Genomic DNA, 12,229 nt, shown 5'->3' on the forward strand with positions numbered 1-12,229 from the left:
CGCTATTTTTCACCACACCAAAAAAAAACTTCCCAATATATAAGAAATTAAAAAATAAATAAAATTCAAACAGCCTATTTTGATAGTTTGACTCTTGGTTATGACAACTTTCACTGTCAATTAATTTCAATATTACTAATTAATAATTTACAATAGTGACAATATTTTTATACTATTAATATTTTGAATAATTGTTTGAATTTTTATAGCTCGCGCTTTGCGCCTGGTGCAATATCTCATGGATAGATGGATTAATAGAATTTTCATTACTATTTTGAAAGAATGTGATTAAAAAATTAATATAATTGCATATTTCACAGTTTTGTCTCAAAATATATCTAAAAAATTGATTGAAATTTAAATTACGGTAACTAATATAAAAAATAGCTAATAAAAGTCGAAATTCATCGATAAAAAAAATGTCACTGACCGAGGTTCAAACCTAGATCATGTTTGCAATTCTCTGAGCTTTGAATTCTTGGTAACAAGCTAGAAATATAAAATCCATTTTCTCAAGACTACTTTAAGATAGAGTCTTGCAAATGGTCTCAATCTCTTCGTTACAACAAGACGAATAAGGATATTGATAATGGAAACAACGAAAAATACAAGATGGCGGTCATTAACGACAGAAATTTTTATATCGCTTGTTATTCAGTTATTGTGAGAGATATCGGATTGCTTTTACCACCAAAGTGTTTAGAATTAACCAAACAATGATGTTCGAGAGAATCATCTCATTTCGTCTGCTCTTTCCATCTATTCAACTTCAAAAACTTGAAACATACATTTTTTCCATCATCAATATTCTTATTCGTATCAGGAGACAATAAACAAAAGAAAAAACATGAGAAAAAATGGAAAAAGTATTAAAAACACTGTAGGCCTATATATTATGAACCGTTAAATTACGCACAAATGAAATCATTTTATGGCAAAGGCATAGATAAATGCCTTTATTTTTACACGTTAATCATTACAAGTAGCCTAATGTGGGCATAGTTGAGACAATTACAGCCCCCTTTTAGAATATAATATTTAGATCTAATACTTGCAGTTGTGATAATATTATTATTTATCAACAATACTAAAGGATCAAAATAAGATAGAATTAATGTACATTTATTTATAAACATTACATATATTTTTTTAGTATTCAGTATATATTTGTAAATATTTAACAAATTCACTGACAAAATGAGGAAAGAATATTATATTTCATTTTTATTTACAAAATTGTCAAAATCATAATTGGAGAAACAAGCAAATTCATTAGCAAGATTGTTTTTGTGTTTCGGTGTGAATGAGCATCTGCGTAGATTGAGTAGTGAGCAAGCCAACTCTTCCATGATAGCTCCTGTCATTTACAAAAAAAGGAGTTAAGTGTAATAAAAAAAGTATATATATATATTATTTTGAAGGATTATGAATTGTTGAGAAACTCGTTTCTAATTACTAAACCCGTTTGATAAAACTTAATTTCATGTTATTAATATTTGAACAAAATTGATTACATATTATAATGCAGTACCATGTATGACATAAAAATAAGAATAATAGATGATAGGAATTACCACAACTTAGTAATGTTTCAAGAGATTTGACAGCTTCAACTTCAATGGCTTATTAAGTTAAATAAGAGTTCTAAAATCCAAAACCAGGCATAATTAGAATTATTCTAATTTAAATTAAAAATTGAAATTAAAAAAAAAAAACAATTTATAGACTAGAATAAAAATTGAAAATTTATTTTTCTTCAACTCCGCACTTAGGCTACTAGGAAGGAATAAATGAATACTGGTCAAGATGTTTAAACTTATCGTCTGAAAAAACAGTCCGATTTTGATGTATTAGGCCTACCAAGGGCTAGAGTAAAAATTAAAAATGTATTGGATTTCAAAATCTGGTATAATTACAATCAAAATATTTCTCCATTTCACGCATTCTAGTTCTATCAGACCAGTTTGAGCATCTTTTAGCCTTTAGAAAGCACAGTTCTGAGCAATTACAGATTATTTAGATGAATTTGAGAAATGAACGGAAATAATCGGACTATTTCATTTACCTGGAGAATATAAATAGGCCAATAATTGATGAGTAATTGGTTTGACATGAAACTTCATTGCAAAAATATTCTACTCAAAGGAATTTGGATCTGGTCCTCAAATGAATGCCTGGACCATCAGAATCAAATCCTAGAGTATCTATCACGTCAATAGGACAGAGTTATCTTTTCTGTCACTTCGAAACGCATCAGATATGCGCAAATTTTTGTTTAAATATTAAAAAGACATACGTAACATTTTATCACGTTTTTGGTTTACATTAAGGGTGTGGCAAGTATTGACTTCTTTCTCACCTGTACAGAGCACAATTTTGTCCTTTGATAAGAATCGCACTGTTTGAGCCGTCTTCTGTAGACACTCTTCAGATAGGAAGGGAGGATCAGCAATCACTACATCAAATTGGTGCTCCAATTGTTTGGGCAAATCTAATGGAGACTGGTAGTCATAGAATATGTAATCTGTCCCATAAGCAGCAAATCGTCGATCGTATTCCAGTAAGCTGACTGAAACAATTTACCAGTAGACAATTTGACAAAGTAGCAATAGAGAGCTTTAAGAAAACATTACAATAAGATTTTTCCGTATCTTTTGAAAGTTTTGGTAAGAGATTAATTCATGAAATTCAGAGGATGAATTCTTCACGGTATTGTAGATTGAATAACACAAAAATATCAATTTACCAAAAATAACTATTAGCTGAGTTACTTTTGCTCATTTTTTTGTAAATTGAATAACTTTCTCAAAAATTCATATTTTTGTCAATTTTTTGTTTAATTCAAGTAGCAATACCATGAAGAATTCATCCTCTAAATTTCATGGATTTATCTCTCACCGAATTAGAAATGTTCTGTCTCAAAACCAAACTTTAGGCGCTCATATCTCAGAAAGTAATGATAAAAAAAAATCCTGAGAAAACTATTTCATTTTGATAGCTTGATAGTATAGAAATCGAAAAACTTTTAAAAATATCACCAGTAGAAAGTTTATGTTTAGCCTTTGCACAGCCTTAATTTTGAACTTACATTTGAAACTGGCATTGGCATAATTATGTCTGATCCATTAGGGGAGACGATTACAAAGGAGAGGTTGAGCGCCAGTGTTATATAAGGACCCAGATTTTTAGGGGATGCAGCGATCTGATGGTAATTGAAATGAAAAAAAACCGAAAGGATAATTACCTGAAGTTGTCTGATTTCTACTTTTGCTGTTCTTGACCAAAGAGTACAAAGTGGGACATGAGACGAGCGCAATTGATGCATTGCTGCCAGCAGCCCTGCACGCTTCATTGGCCAGCGTATTGGCTGTTTCTTCATCGTACCAAAACTGACTCAGTTGCTGCAATAAAATACATATCAAGGCGACGAATTAAAGGCGAATTTCAAAAGCTGATAAGATGGACACTATATATACATTAGTATAATAACAAATATTTCTAGGTGATTGAAATAAGACTTGCAGTAGTCTAATATTGTTCAATCTCTGTAAAAGGTTTTATTAACATACCATGTTGATCTACTTGTTGGCATATTATTGTGAATTGCTTATGTTTGTTTATCTTTTATCCTTATCATTAGAATTTAAGAAGATGAAAAATATCAAGTCTTTTTTATTGCGGATGATGCCCACATAAACTTTTTGCTTGTGAGTGGGTGATGGTGGATTGATGAGATGATCTACGTCCATGCCATCGGTGGGATTTGAGCCCACCGATGCAAGCGGCGCTAGCAGACCGAAGTTTGTAACGCTCCTTACCACTGTAGACCCGGCCGGCGGGTTTTATGTTGAAGGAATAAGGCATGTATTATACTTATTAATGATAAAAAAATATATATATCTCCAGATATCCATTTGGTAATATCTTTCTTTTATATAATATATGAAAGCGAAATGGCACTCACTGACTGACTCACTCACTCGCAGAACTAAAAATCTACCCGACCAAAAACGTTCAAATTTGGTAGGTATGTTCAGTTGGCCCTTTAGAGGCGCACTAAGACATCTTTTGGCAATATTTCAACTCTAAGGGTGGTTTTTAAGGGTTTAAAGTTCGTCTTTTAGCATGTATATTCTTTTTATTCTCTTAATTATAATTGAAAAATGTCCATACCATAAAATGTTAATATGGAACTATAATCTAGATCTAGAGAGTACCTCTTCGAAACAGTTGTTAACTGGCAACTAAATTAATAATTTTGTCAGGTTGGCATTAAGTTGAGTTGACTTTGTTAGGTTGGTACCAAGTTGAAGATTGAAATGCATTATTTTATTGATTGCAAAAATTGATTGGGCACTGCTACTTCAATCAGAGCTATTCCTGGGAAAATTATATTACTAGCCGTCAGGCTCGCTTCGCTCGCCATATCCGTTTAGTCAGACGTTTAGTCTGGACCCCCGACTGGATCGTCCTAACATATGATCGCCCTACAAATCAAAAATGCAGGCGAGCGAAGCGACCCTGCTGATCTCATTCTTGGACGATCCAGTCGGGGGTCCAGGGGGCGGAGCCCCCTGGCTAGACCGATATGGCGAGCGAAGCGAGCCTGACGGCTAGTACTGTCATAAAACTTAAAAATCATACACATACCCAATTCTCATCAAAGTTGGAGATATTCGCAGCATTAGAGCCATTTTCTTCGATTTGGTTCTGTAAGCGTTTTTCTCGTTCTTGTTGTTCTGCATAGAATTCTTGCAGCGCAAGAAGTGTTTCAGTCGATAACTGTGGCTCATCGTCACCTGATAGTTGATCGTCTTCACCATTTGATGGAGCCATCATTCTACAATTTATATAAATAATAAATTATTACATACAATCATGTTAATGTTGATGCAGGCTTTATTGAGCATTTCAAGCTGCAAAGATTTCTGCTGAAAATTCAACTAATTCAATGAAAGTTTCTTGTTTTCTCTCATTTAATAGGAATATTTCTACAGAGGAAGCTGGTATTTTTATGAAGAGCTAAGTGAATGTAGAGGAGTCGGAGGGTTTGCGGGGAAAATGTTTTGGACTAACTGATTTTTTCTTGTAAAGTTTTGGACTAATTGATTTTTTTTATCAACTTTTGGACTAATTGAATTTTTCTTGTAGTGGTTTTGAAAGATTGGAAAATAATAATTATCTTTTAAACCTTCTGAGCGTCAGATGAATTACTGAAAAATTATTTGGAGAAGTAGAAATGTAGGCTGGTTCATCATCCAAAAATGGTTAATTCTTTCTTTTGACTCGATTTGAAGTGTAACCATAACAGAGATCAATTTGAAACTCTGGTGGTACATCTCCTCCTAAGTTTCTGACTTGGAAAGTCATGCCAAAACACAGCACCATCATCAAGTATTGAAAGTGCTAAATATTTGGATATCTTACCAAACCCGTGAGAAATCAGTAGGAAATCTAGTTTACAAAGAGCAGAAGAAAAGTTCAAGAACTTTTCTTCATATTAATATTATGTTACTATGTTACCGTACGTGTTGATAGTATTCCATCTTTCAATATTTTTTAAAGAAAATTGCAAGAAATTTGAAATTTTCTCAACAGAATATTTGTTGGAAGGCAGAAGACACCGTGGTATGGATTTATTCTCTACGAATATTCAGATATGAAGGGGCAATTTAGATATCTAATTGTATTCGTGTCCAGGAATGTGGACAGACTAAACTTTTGGTTCAACATTATAATAGTAATAAATTATAATTTTATATTGGTGATATTTTAATAGCAAGAGAGTTTTTCTCTCTATATAGAAGGAAATTGTAGTCGGAAAGAAACAAATAAGTATCAATAATATTGTCAAAGATCCAAGAGAACACAGTACCCATATAACTTAGTGTAGCTTTTATGAAACCACCAATAGACTATTAATAAGAAATCTCAGATGATTTTTTATATTATATTCTTCAAAATATGATTAGGAAAGATTTTTTGGAACTATCAACTCTCTAGAGTAAGGAAAAAACTTATTTTTTATTTCATAAGAGAATATTGATGTAAACCATAACATAAATATTAAGATCTTTCAGCATTAGTGATAAAGATGAAGGTGGGTTTTCGTTTGAGAGTAAACTTCTGATGTCGATGACGACAGGCATTGTTGTCTGATGACATTCATATTGTCCAAATTTCAAATGTGCTAAAACAGCTAATCAAAAAACTTTTCGTCAATTGTGTCTATTATCTAAGAATCAAAACATTTCGAATAATATCAACATTATTGCCATTTAAAAAGTATAAACTGAACCTGCTGCTTTAAAACATAACTAAACTGAATTTTTCCGCTTAGTTGGAAAAATTCCCAAGAAATCTACCCAATCTGTGATCTTGAGTTGCACCTTTGTATACTTGTCCAGTCAAATGGTCGTTTTTCAGGAAACAGCCCCGAAAGAATTTTTCTCGATGGTTCTATATGTATTTTGGAGCGTTGAATTCGAATCTGAAATTTGCTGACACGCCAGAGGGCGGCTTCACCCCCAAAACCCCTAAACTTTCAGACTTTTTTCAATTTTTCCATTTAATCTCGAAAACTTCGAGTTTTTGGAGAAAATCATTCTCTACAAAATTAAAGACAATAAAATTTCCAATAAATTGAGTGGTCGCGCAGAATTCTACCATTTTTTGTTCCGGAGCTACGAATTTTCAAAAAAGGGGTATTTTTTAAGGGATTTTCAAAATCATGCAAACCTACCACTTCTACCCCATACAACTTGGATATTTTTCTAGTATAGATAAAAAACCACACATCACGTGAAAGAACAATTAATTCTGAACAATCCTGTTTTTTGTGATATGTTAATCATTTTCACAGTCTCGCATATTCAAAGTTGCGCATCTTGTGAAACACTTCAGATACAAAATCCAGAAAGTAGTCAAGGTTGTAGAGAATTTTCTCCTCTGATTTCAATACCGTTCAAAAGTTACTGCCAATTGAAAAAATAATTATTTGTATTTTCTCATTTTTTATGGATTTTACTGTTATTCAAGAGTCTATAAAACGAGTAAGATACATTATAAAAACTTGCGATTGGTCTCAAATGAAAGAGAAAAACATGCTCTATAAGATACGTTGCCTTAAATCCATCTTGCATGACTGTTTATTATCGAAAAACTGTCGAGACTGTGAAAATGAGGATAATATCACAAATTTCTTGTTTTTTTTTAAATAAACTTATCTTACTTCACGATCATATTTTTATAAAATTCATTTACCTCACATGAAAGAGGAGATTCTGCTCTTCAAATTAATACAAAGTACCATTTTTTATCATTTCGGGTTACCGAGATACACAGTTTTGAATATAGAAATTGGCAATTTTTCTGTGTATGGGCTAAAATACACTAAAGGAGGAATCTTTTATTTTTTCATCAAATTTCAGTAATGATACATGATTTTGAACCGCCTTGACGAGCTGAGAAGAATGAGCTGTAGTAGGAGGAGATCTGATCATTCTGTCAAAAGTTATAAGTGTAAAGTTTTGATCCTTGACGTATCCTTATGACGTACCATCTCACTAGGAAATGCTACAATTGTTTCTAACGGGTGATTCTCATGGAAAATAACCCTCGTGAAATGATTTCAGCCGAAATATGTATTTAATTTATTTATTTTATTTTTTTTTTGTTAGGAAGGCCTTGAAAAGGTATTATAATGAAAAATTTGTATTTTTGCTGTAGAGAATGATTTTCCTCCAAAAACTCGATGTTTTCGAGATTAAATGGAAAAATAAAAAAGGACGAAATTTAAAGGGTTTTTGGGGCTTTTGGGGGTGTGAAGCCGCCCTCTGGCGTGTCAGAAAATTTCAGATTCGAAATCAGCGCCTCAAAATACATATAGAACCGTCAAGAGAAATTCTTTCGGGGCTGTTTCCTGAAAAACGACCATTTGACTGGACTATACTGCTGGGTGTCATTCTTTTATGCTATATGTCAAATATGTTAATATTTTAAAACCATTTTGTTATACCTTACACTTACATTTCGGTTGTGTTTATTATGTAAAATTATCATGACATTTCAAATAATATTAAAATATTGCCATTTAAAAGCACCTTACATCCCTAACCTTTATATTTACCTTTAAAACCTAATACACTTGACAAATTGAAATTTCGCAGATCTGAGGCGCTCCAATATTGATGAAGTAAGTGAAGAAAATAGTGAGCAAGATTCTGACCCACTAACAGAGTATAGAATGTAGCATTTTACGGCTAGAGCACATTAATCTATAAATACCTTTAATACCTTCAGCTTCATCCATTACCCACAATTGTGGGATCGATGGCGTCAAAAAATCAAAACACGTACAAACACATGAAAAAAAACTGTAACAGTTCAGATGGCAGTGATCCAGTGCTCACGCTCTCAATAAAAATTCAAATTATCACCCATAAATTCGTTTACACTGTAGTATGCCTTTGCACACAGTAGCTTCCGGACGGTTCTCCTGAAGGCGGCCTCATCCAATTGCTTCACACTATTAGGCAGTTTGTTGTAGAATTTCAGGGCTGAAATCCTGTAACTGGCCTGTGATCGGTGGAGGCGTCTCCTAGGGATATCCAACAGCTCACTGCGCCTGGTGTTGTGGCGGTGGATGTCACTACGGGCAGCTAGAGTATGCTGTATCTTCTTGACATACACCAAGCACAGGAGGATGTAATGGCTGAAGACAGTCAGTACACCAAGGCGAGAAAAGATGGGCTTACAGTGGGCAAGATGGTCGCTGCCTGTTATAAATTGTTAAAGCTCTCTTTTGCAGCCTCAGGACATCAGCAGCCCCTGCCGAATGACCCCACAGGAGCAATCCATAAGTGATGTGGCAATGGAAGAGAGCGTGTTACATCATTAAGAGATACCTCTCTGTCACCAGGCCCCTCATCCTGAGCAGCAGGAAGCAAATGCGGGAGAGTCGGCTGGTTACCTGCTGTAAATGACTGTTCCAGCTGAGTTTGCAATCCAAGACAAAACCCAGCAGCTTTACTGGATTCTGAGGGTCACGCGGTTCTCGTGACAAGCTGCAGATGATCCTTTGGGTCTTGTCCTCATTCAGCTGGAATCGATTAGCGAGGAACCATGAAGTGGCAGATCGAAGATGCTCTGCAGACGCCTCCAAAATCCGCCCAAGCTCAGCACCCGATGACAGAAGTGATGCATCATCCGCAAACATCAGAGAAGAACCATTGTCGTCGAGGTCGTTTATCATGACAAGGAACAGTGTAGGCCCTAGCACCGATCCCCGAGGAACACCAAAAGCCACCGGAAGGGTCCGGGAGTTTGCACCACTGAGGGTGACAAGCTGAGTCCTTCCAGAAAGGTATGAGCCCAAGATGCAAAAGGCCGAGTCCATTAGACCGTAGAAACTGAGTTTTCTAAGTAGAATGTGATGGTCCACACAGTCGAAAGCTCGGCTCAGATCACACAGAGCCAGAGCAAGAGACTCACCATCCTCAAAGGCAGCATCAATCCGCTCAGCTAAATGGTCGACTGCACCCACTGTTGATTTCCCGGAACTCGGAAACCAAACTGCATGTTGGAGAACAGGCCATTCTCCTCGAAAAAAGCCTCCAGCTGAGGCTTTATCGCTGCCTCAATCACCTTGCCAAAGACAGGAGTTTTGGAGATTGGCCTGCAGCTACGAAGGTTCTCACGATCACCCTTCTTGAAGACTGGGACAGTTCTTGATGTTTTCAAGAAATCAGGAAAATTTCCAGACCTCAAGCACTCATTGACAGATGCAGAGAGAGGAACTGCAATGGCATCAACAACCTCTCGAAACATGCTCACAGACATGCCAAACACATCTGGACTTTTTGAGGTTTTGAAAGAGCGTAGAGCGTAGAGTATGAGCATCAGGCAGGGAATCCACTATATCCTGAACCGAACCCACAAAGAAGCCATTAAAATCATCCGGGCTTGCAAAGTCGATCTTTTTCCGTGGCATGGATCTGTTTGTATTTATCACATCCCAGGCAGCTTTGCATTGGTTAGGTGCATCCCCAATCTGTCGGTAAGTTGCCAACCTCTTAGCCAGCTCGATCCTCCTCTTGTAGAATTGTTTAAAGTTTCTATATCTAGCTGAGGTGTCAGCATCACCATCCTCACATCGGTTCTTGAGGGCGAGCATGAGTCCCTTAAGTCTGGCCAGATCATCAGTAAGGGCCTGTGGCTATCCAGATGTCTAGGTCTCCTCCTTAGTGCCTGGGGGCGTTGAGGCCTGACAATGTCAGGAAAAAAGAAATCGAATCTGTCACGAAAATATTGAAAAAAGCTGCAAACAACTCAGTACCACCTGATGAGAGGAAAATATCATTCCAGGATGTACTGGACAAGACACCTCTAAAATTTTCAAGGGCCGATTCATGCACAGGTCTCGTTCGAAAAATGTAATCAGCATGCCAGGTAGAAGAGGGCGCGCGACACGTGCCTCAGCCGCTTTCGGGAAGATGCAAATCAATTGGATTTAATGGTTCATTGGATATGAATCTTAATTATAGTAACCAACACTTCTGATTCATCTGCCACCATAACGTTCTACAACATCCAATAGTCAACGAATCTAATGAATTTATAGATTATGTGCTCTAGACGCGGCGGCTCTAACCACTTGTCTAGAGACACGTAGCCTTGCGTCTTGAGATGCCTGCTTATAGCCACGCATCACGAGACACCGCTAAGGAAATGCACATTCAAGCAATAACTGTACGGGCGTTTTAGACGCGCTAGCCGAATGCATTGTCTCTTATGGGAAAACTAAACAAGCAAAAAAAAAGACACTTCCCCTAAGAGGCCATACATTCGAAAGGCGCGCTGAATTTTTTCAACTCCTTAACCGGATTCATTGTCGCTTATGAGGTCAAGTAATCCACATAAGAGACAATGCATTTCACTAGAACTCGAAAGTGTGAAAAAATTAGACCGTAAGACGCCCGTGTAGTTGGGGCCTTATAGGGTGAAAAAGGCAAAATTGTGTTGCACACTATGATAAAAACTAAATTTTTCTTTTATGAACTGCGCAGGGATCTAGAAAGAGACAGTTGTTCAGTACGGTGACGATTTCTGAACTATAGTAGGAACATCTATAAAAAATAATTAATTAATACCAAACAGCTCATTGCTTTGGCCATTCTCTAAATTAATTAATAAATGAAATGGACTATTGAAGTGATAGAACGTTGAAACAATAGCCTATAAGTAGAAATGCATAATAATTATATTATGATTGAATCTTAATCATTACCTAACCTCCAAAAAGTTAGTTGAATGTTGTCAGTCGTTTTTATGTTGTAGTTTGTAAAAATTAGAATCTATTTTTTAAGCAATAATTATTATACAAAATAATGCCCATTTAGAATCCAATCCAGTATTTTAGATGAATAACTTGAAACGTTTAACATATTACATATTTATTATGGTATCGAAAAAGCAAGCACGTTGGGTTGTCAATGGGTTCGTTCTGGGATTTGGGAGTGGGAACACGGTGAGTCGGTTAGTGATAAATTGTTCCAGTTCCAGTGGTAAATTGTTCCGTGTCTCGTGACAATAGGGAGTTCCACGTTATAATAGCAGTATTTTATTAGCAATGGTATTGCTATCCTTGTCAATCTGCTTTGTTGCCAGATCGTCTTTTAACAATGTAGAATTAATTATTAGATAACAAAATATTCCATCTAAATTATGAAAATTAATTATGAAATTATTAAAAAATAATATAATTTCTTGCTTGATGAAATTAATGTAATTTATTATTATTATTAAAACGAGAATAAACAGCTGATATTACATCAATAAATCTGTATCAGCTACCGTCTATATAAGGCTTTGAAAAATCAAAATAGCCGCTGTTTGAGTAACTGGAGAATTCTGGACAATTTATTTAAATATGATATTATTAGATAATATGTTTCTTACAAAGGAACAATTCCCTAGAGTATTGGTAAGGAGTTCGTGAACACTTTGTATAATATAGTTCATTTACTCTGTATAGTGTGATACCGTAGACTTAATTAAATTAACTTTAGTAAGGTCCACGTTATAATGACAGTATTTGATCAACTTTGGTTTTGCTATCCTTGTCTATCATTCGACAAAGCCGGTGGTAGTATCCTTTTCTAGGTCCACAATGGTGCCAATCACGGTATATAGAAGAAGAAAAATGATTTTAGATTTTTCATCTAAATAC

The 12,229-nt window shown here is 35.3% G+C and overlaps 2 protein-coding genes across 3 annotated transcripts; both read right to left on the minus strand.

Annotated features, from left to right (window-relative positions):
• Window positions 1-1,106: 1,106 nt before the first annotated feature.
• LOC120349973 (EEF1A lysine methyltransferase 1-like) lies at window positions 1,107-11,511 on the minus strand. 2 transcript variants are annotated; one of them, XM_039421678.1, is made up of 5 exons: window positions 11,293-11,511; window positions 4,651-4,840; window positions 3,245-3,401; window positions 2,360-2,569; window positions 1,107-1,357 (listed from the first exon to the last, which is right to left on the minus strand). In XM_039421678.1, exons 2-5 carry the CDS (start codon window positions 4,837-4,839, stop codon window positions 1,212-1,214), a joined length of 702 nt encoding a protein of 233 aa, XP_039277612.1. In that variant the 5' UTR covers window position 4,840; window positions 11,293-11,511; the 3' UTR covers window positions 1,107-1,211. The 2 variants fall into 2 exon arrangements, with proteins under 2 accessions (XP_039277612.1, XP_039277611.1); XM_039421677.1 differs by having other exon boundaries at window positions 11,288-11,511.
• On the minus strand, window positions 9,523-9,900 carry LOC120349678. Its single transcript, XM_039420178.1, has one exon. The coding sequence runs from the start codon at window positions 9,898-9,900 to the stop codon at window positions 9,523-9,525; it is 378 nt and encodes a 125-aa protein (XP_039276112.1).
• Window positions 11,512-12,229: the final 718 nt, after the last annotated feature.

Source organism: Nilaparvata lugens, chromosome 2, assembly GCF_014356525.2.
Source record: "Nilaparvata lugens isolate BPH chromosome 2, ASM1435652v1, whole genome shotgun sequence".
NCBI classification, from domain to species: Eukaryota; Metazoa; Arthropoda; class Insecta; order Hemiptera; family Delphacidae; genus Nilaparvata; species Nilaparvata lugens.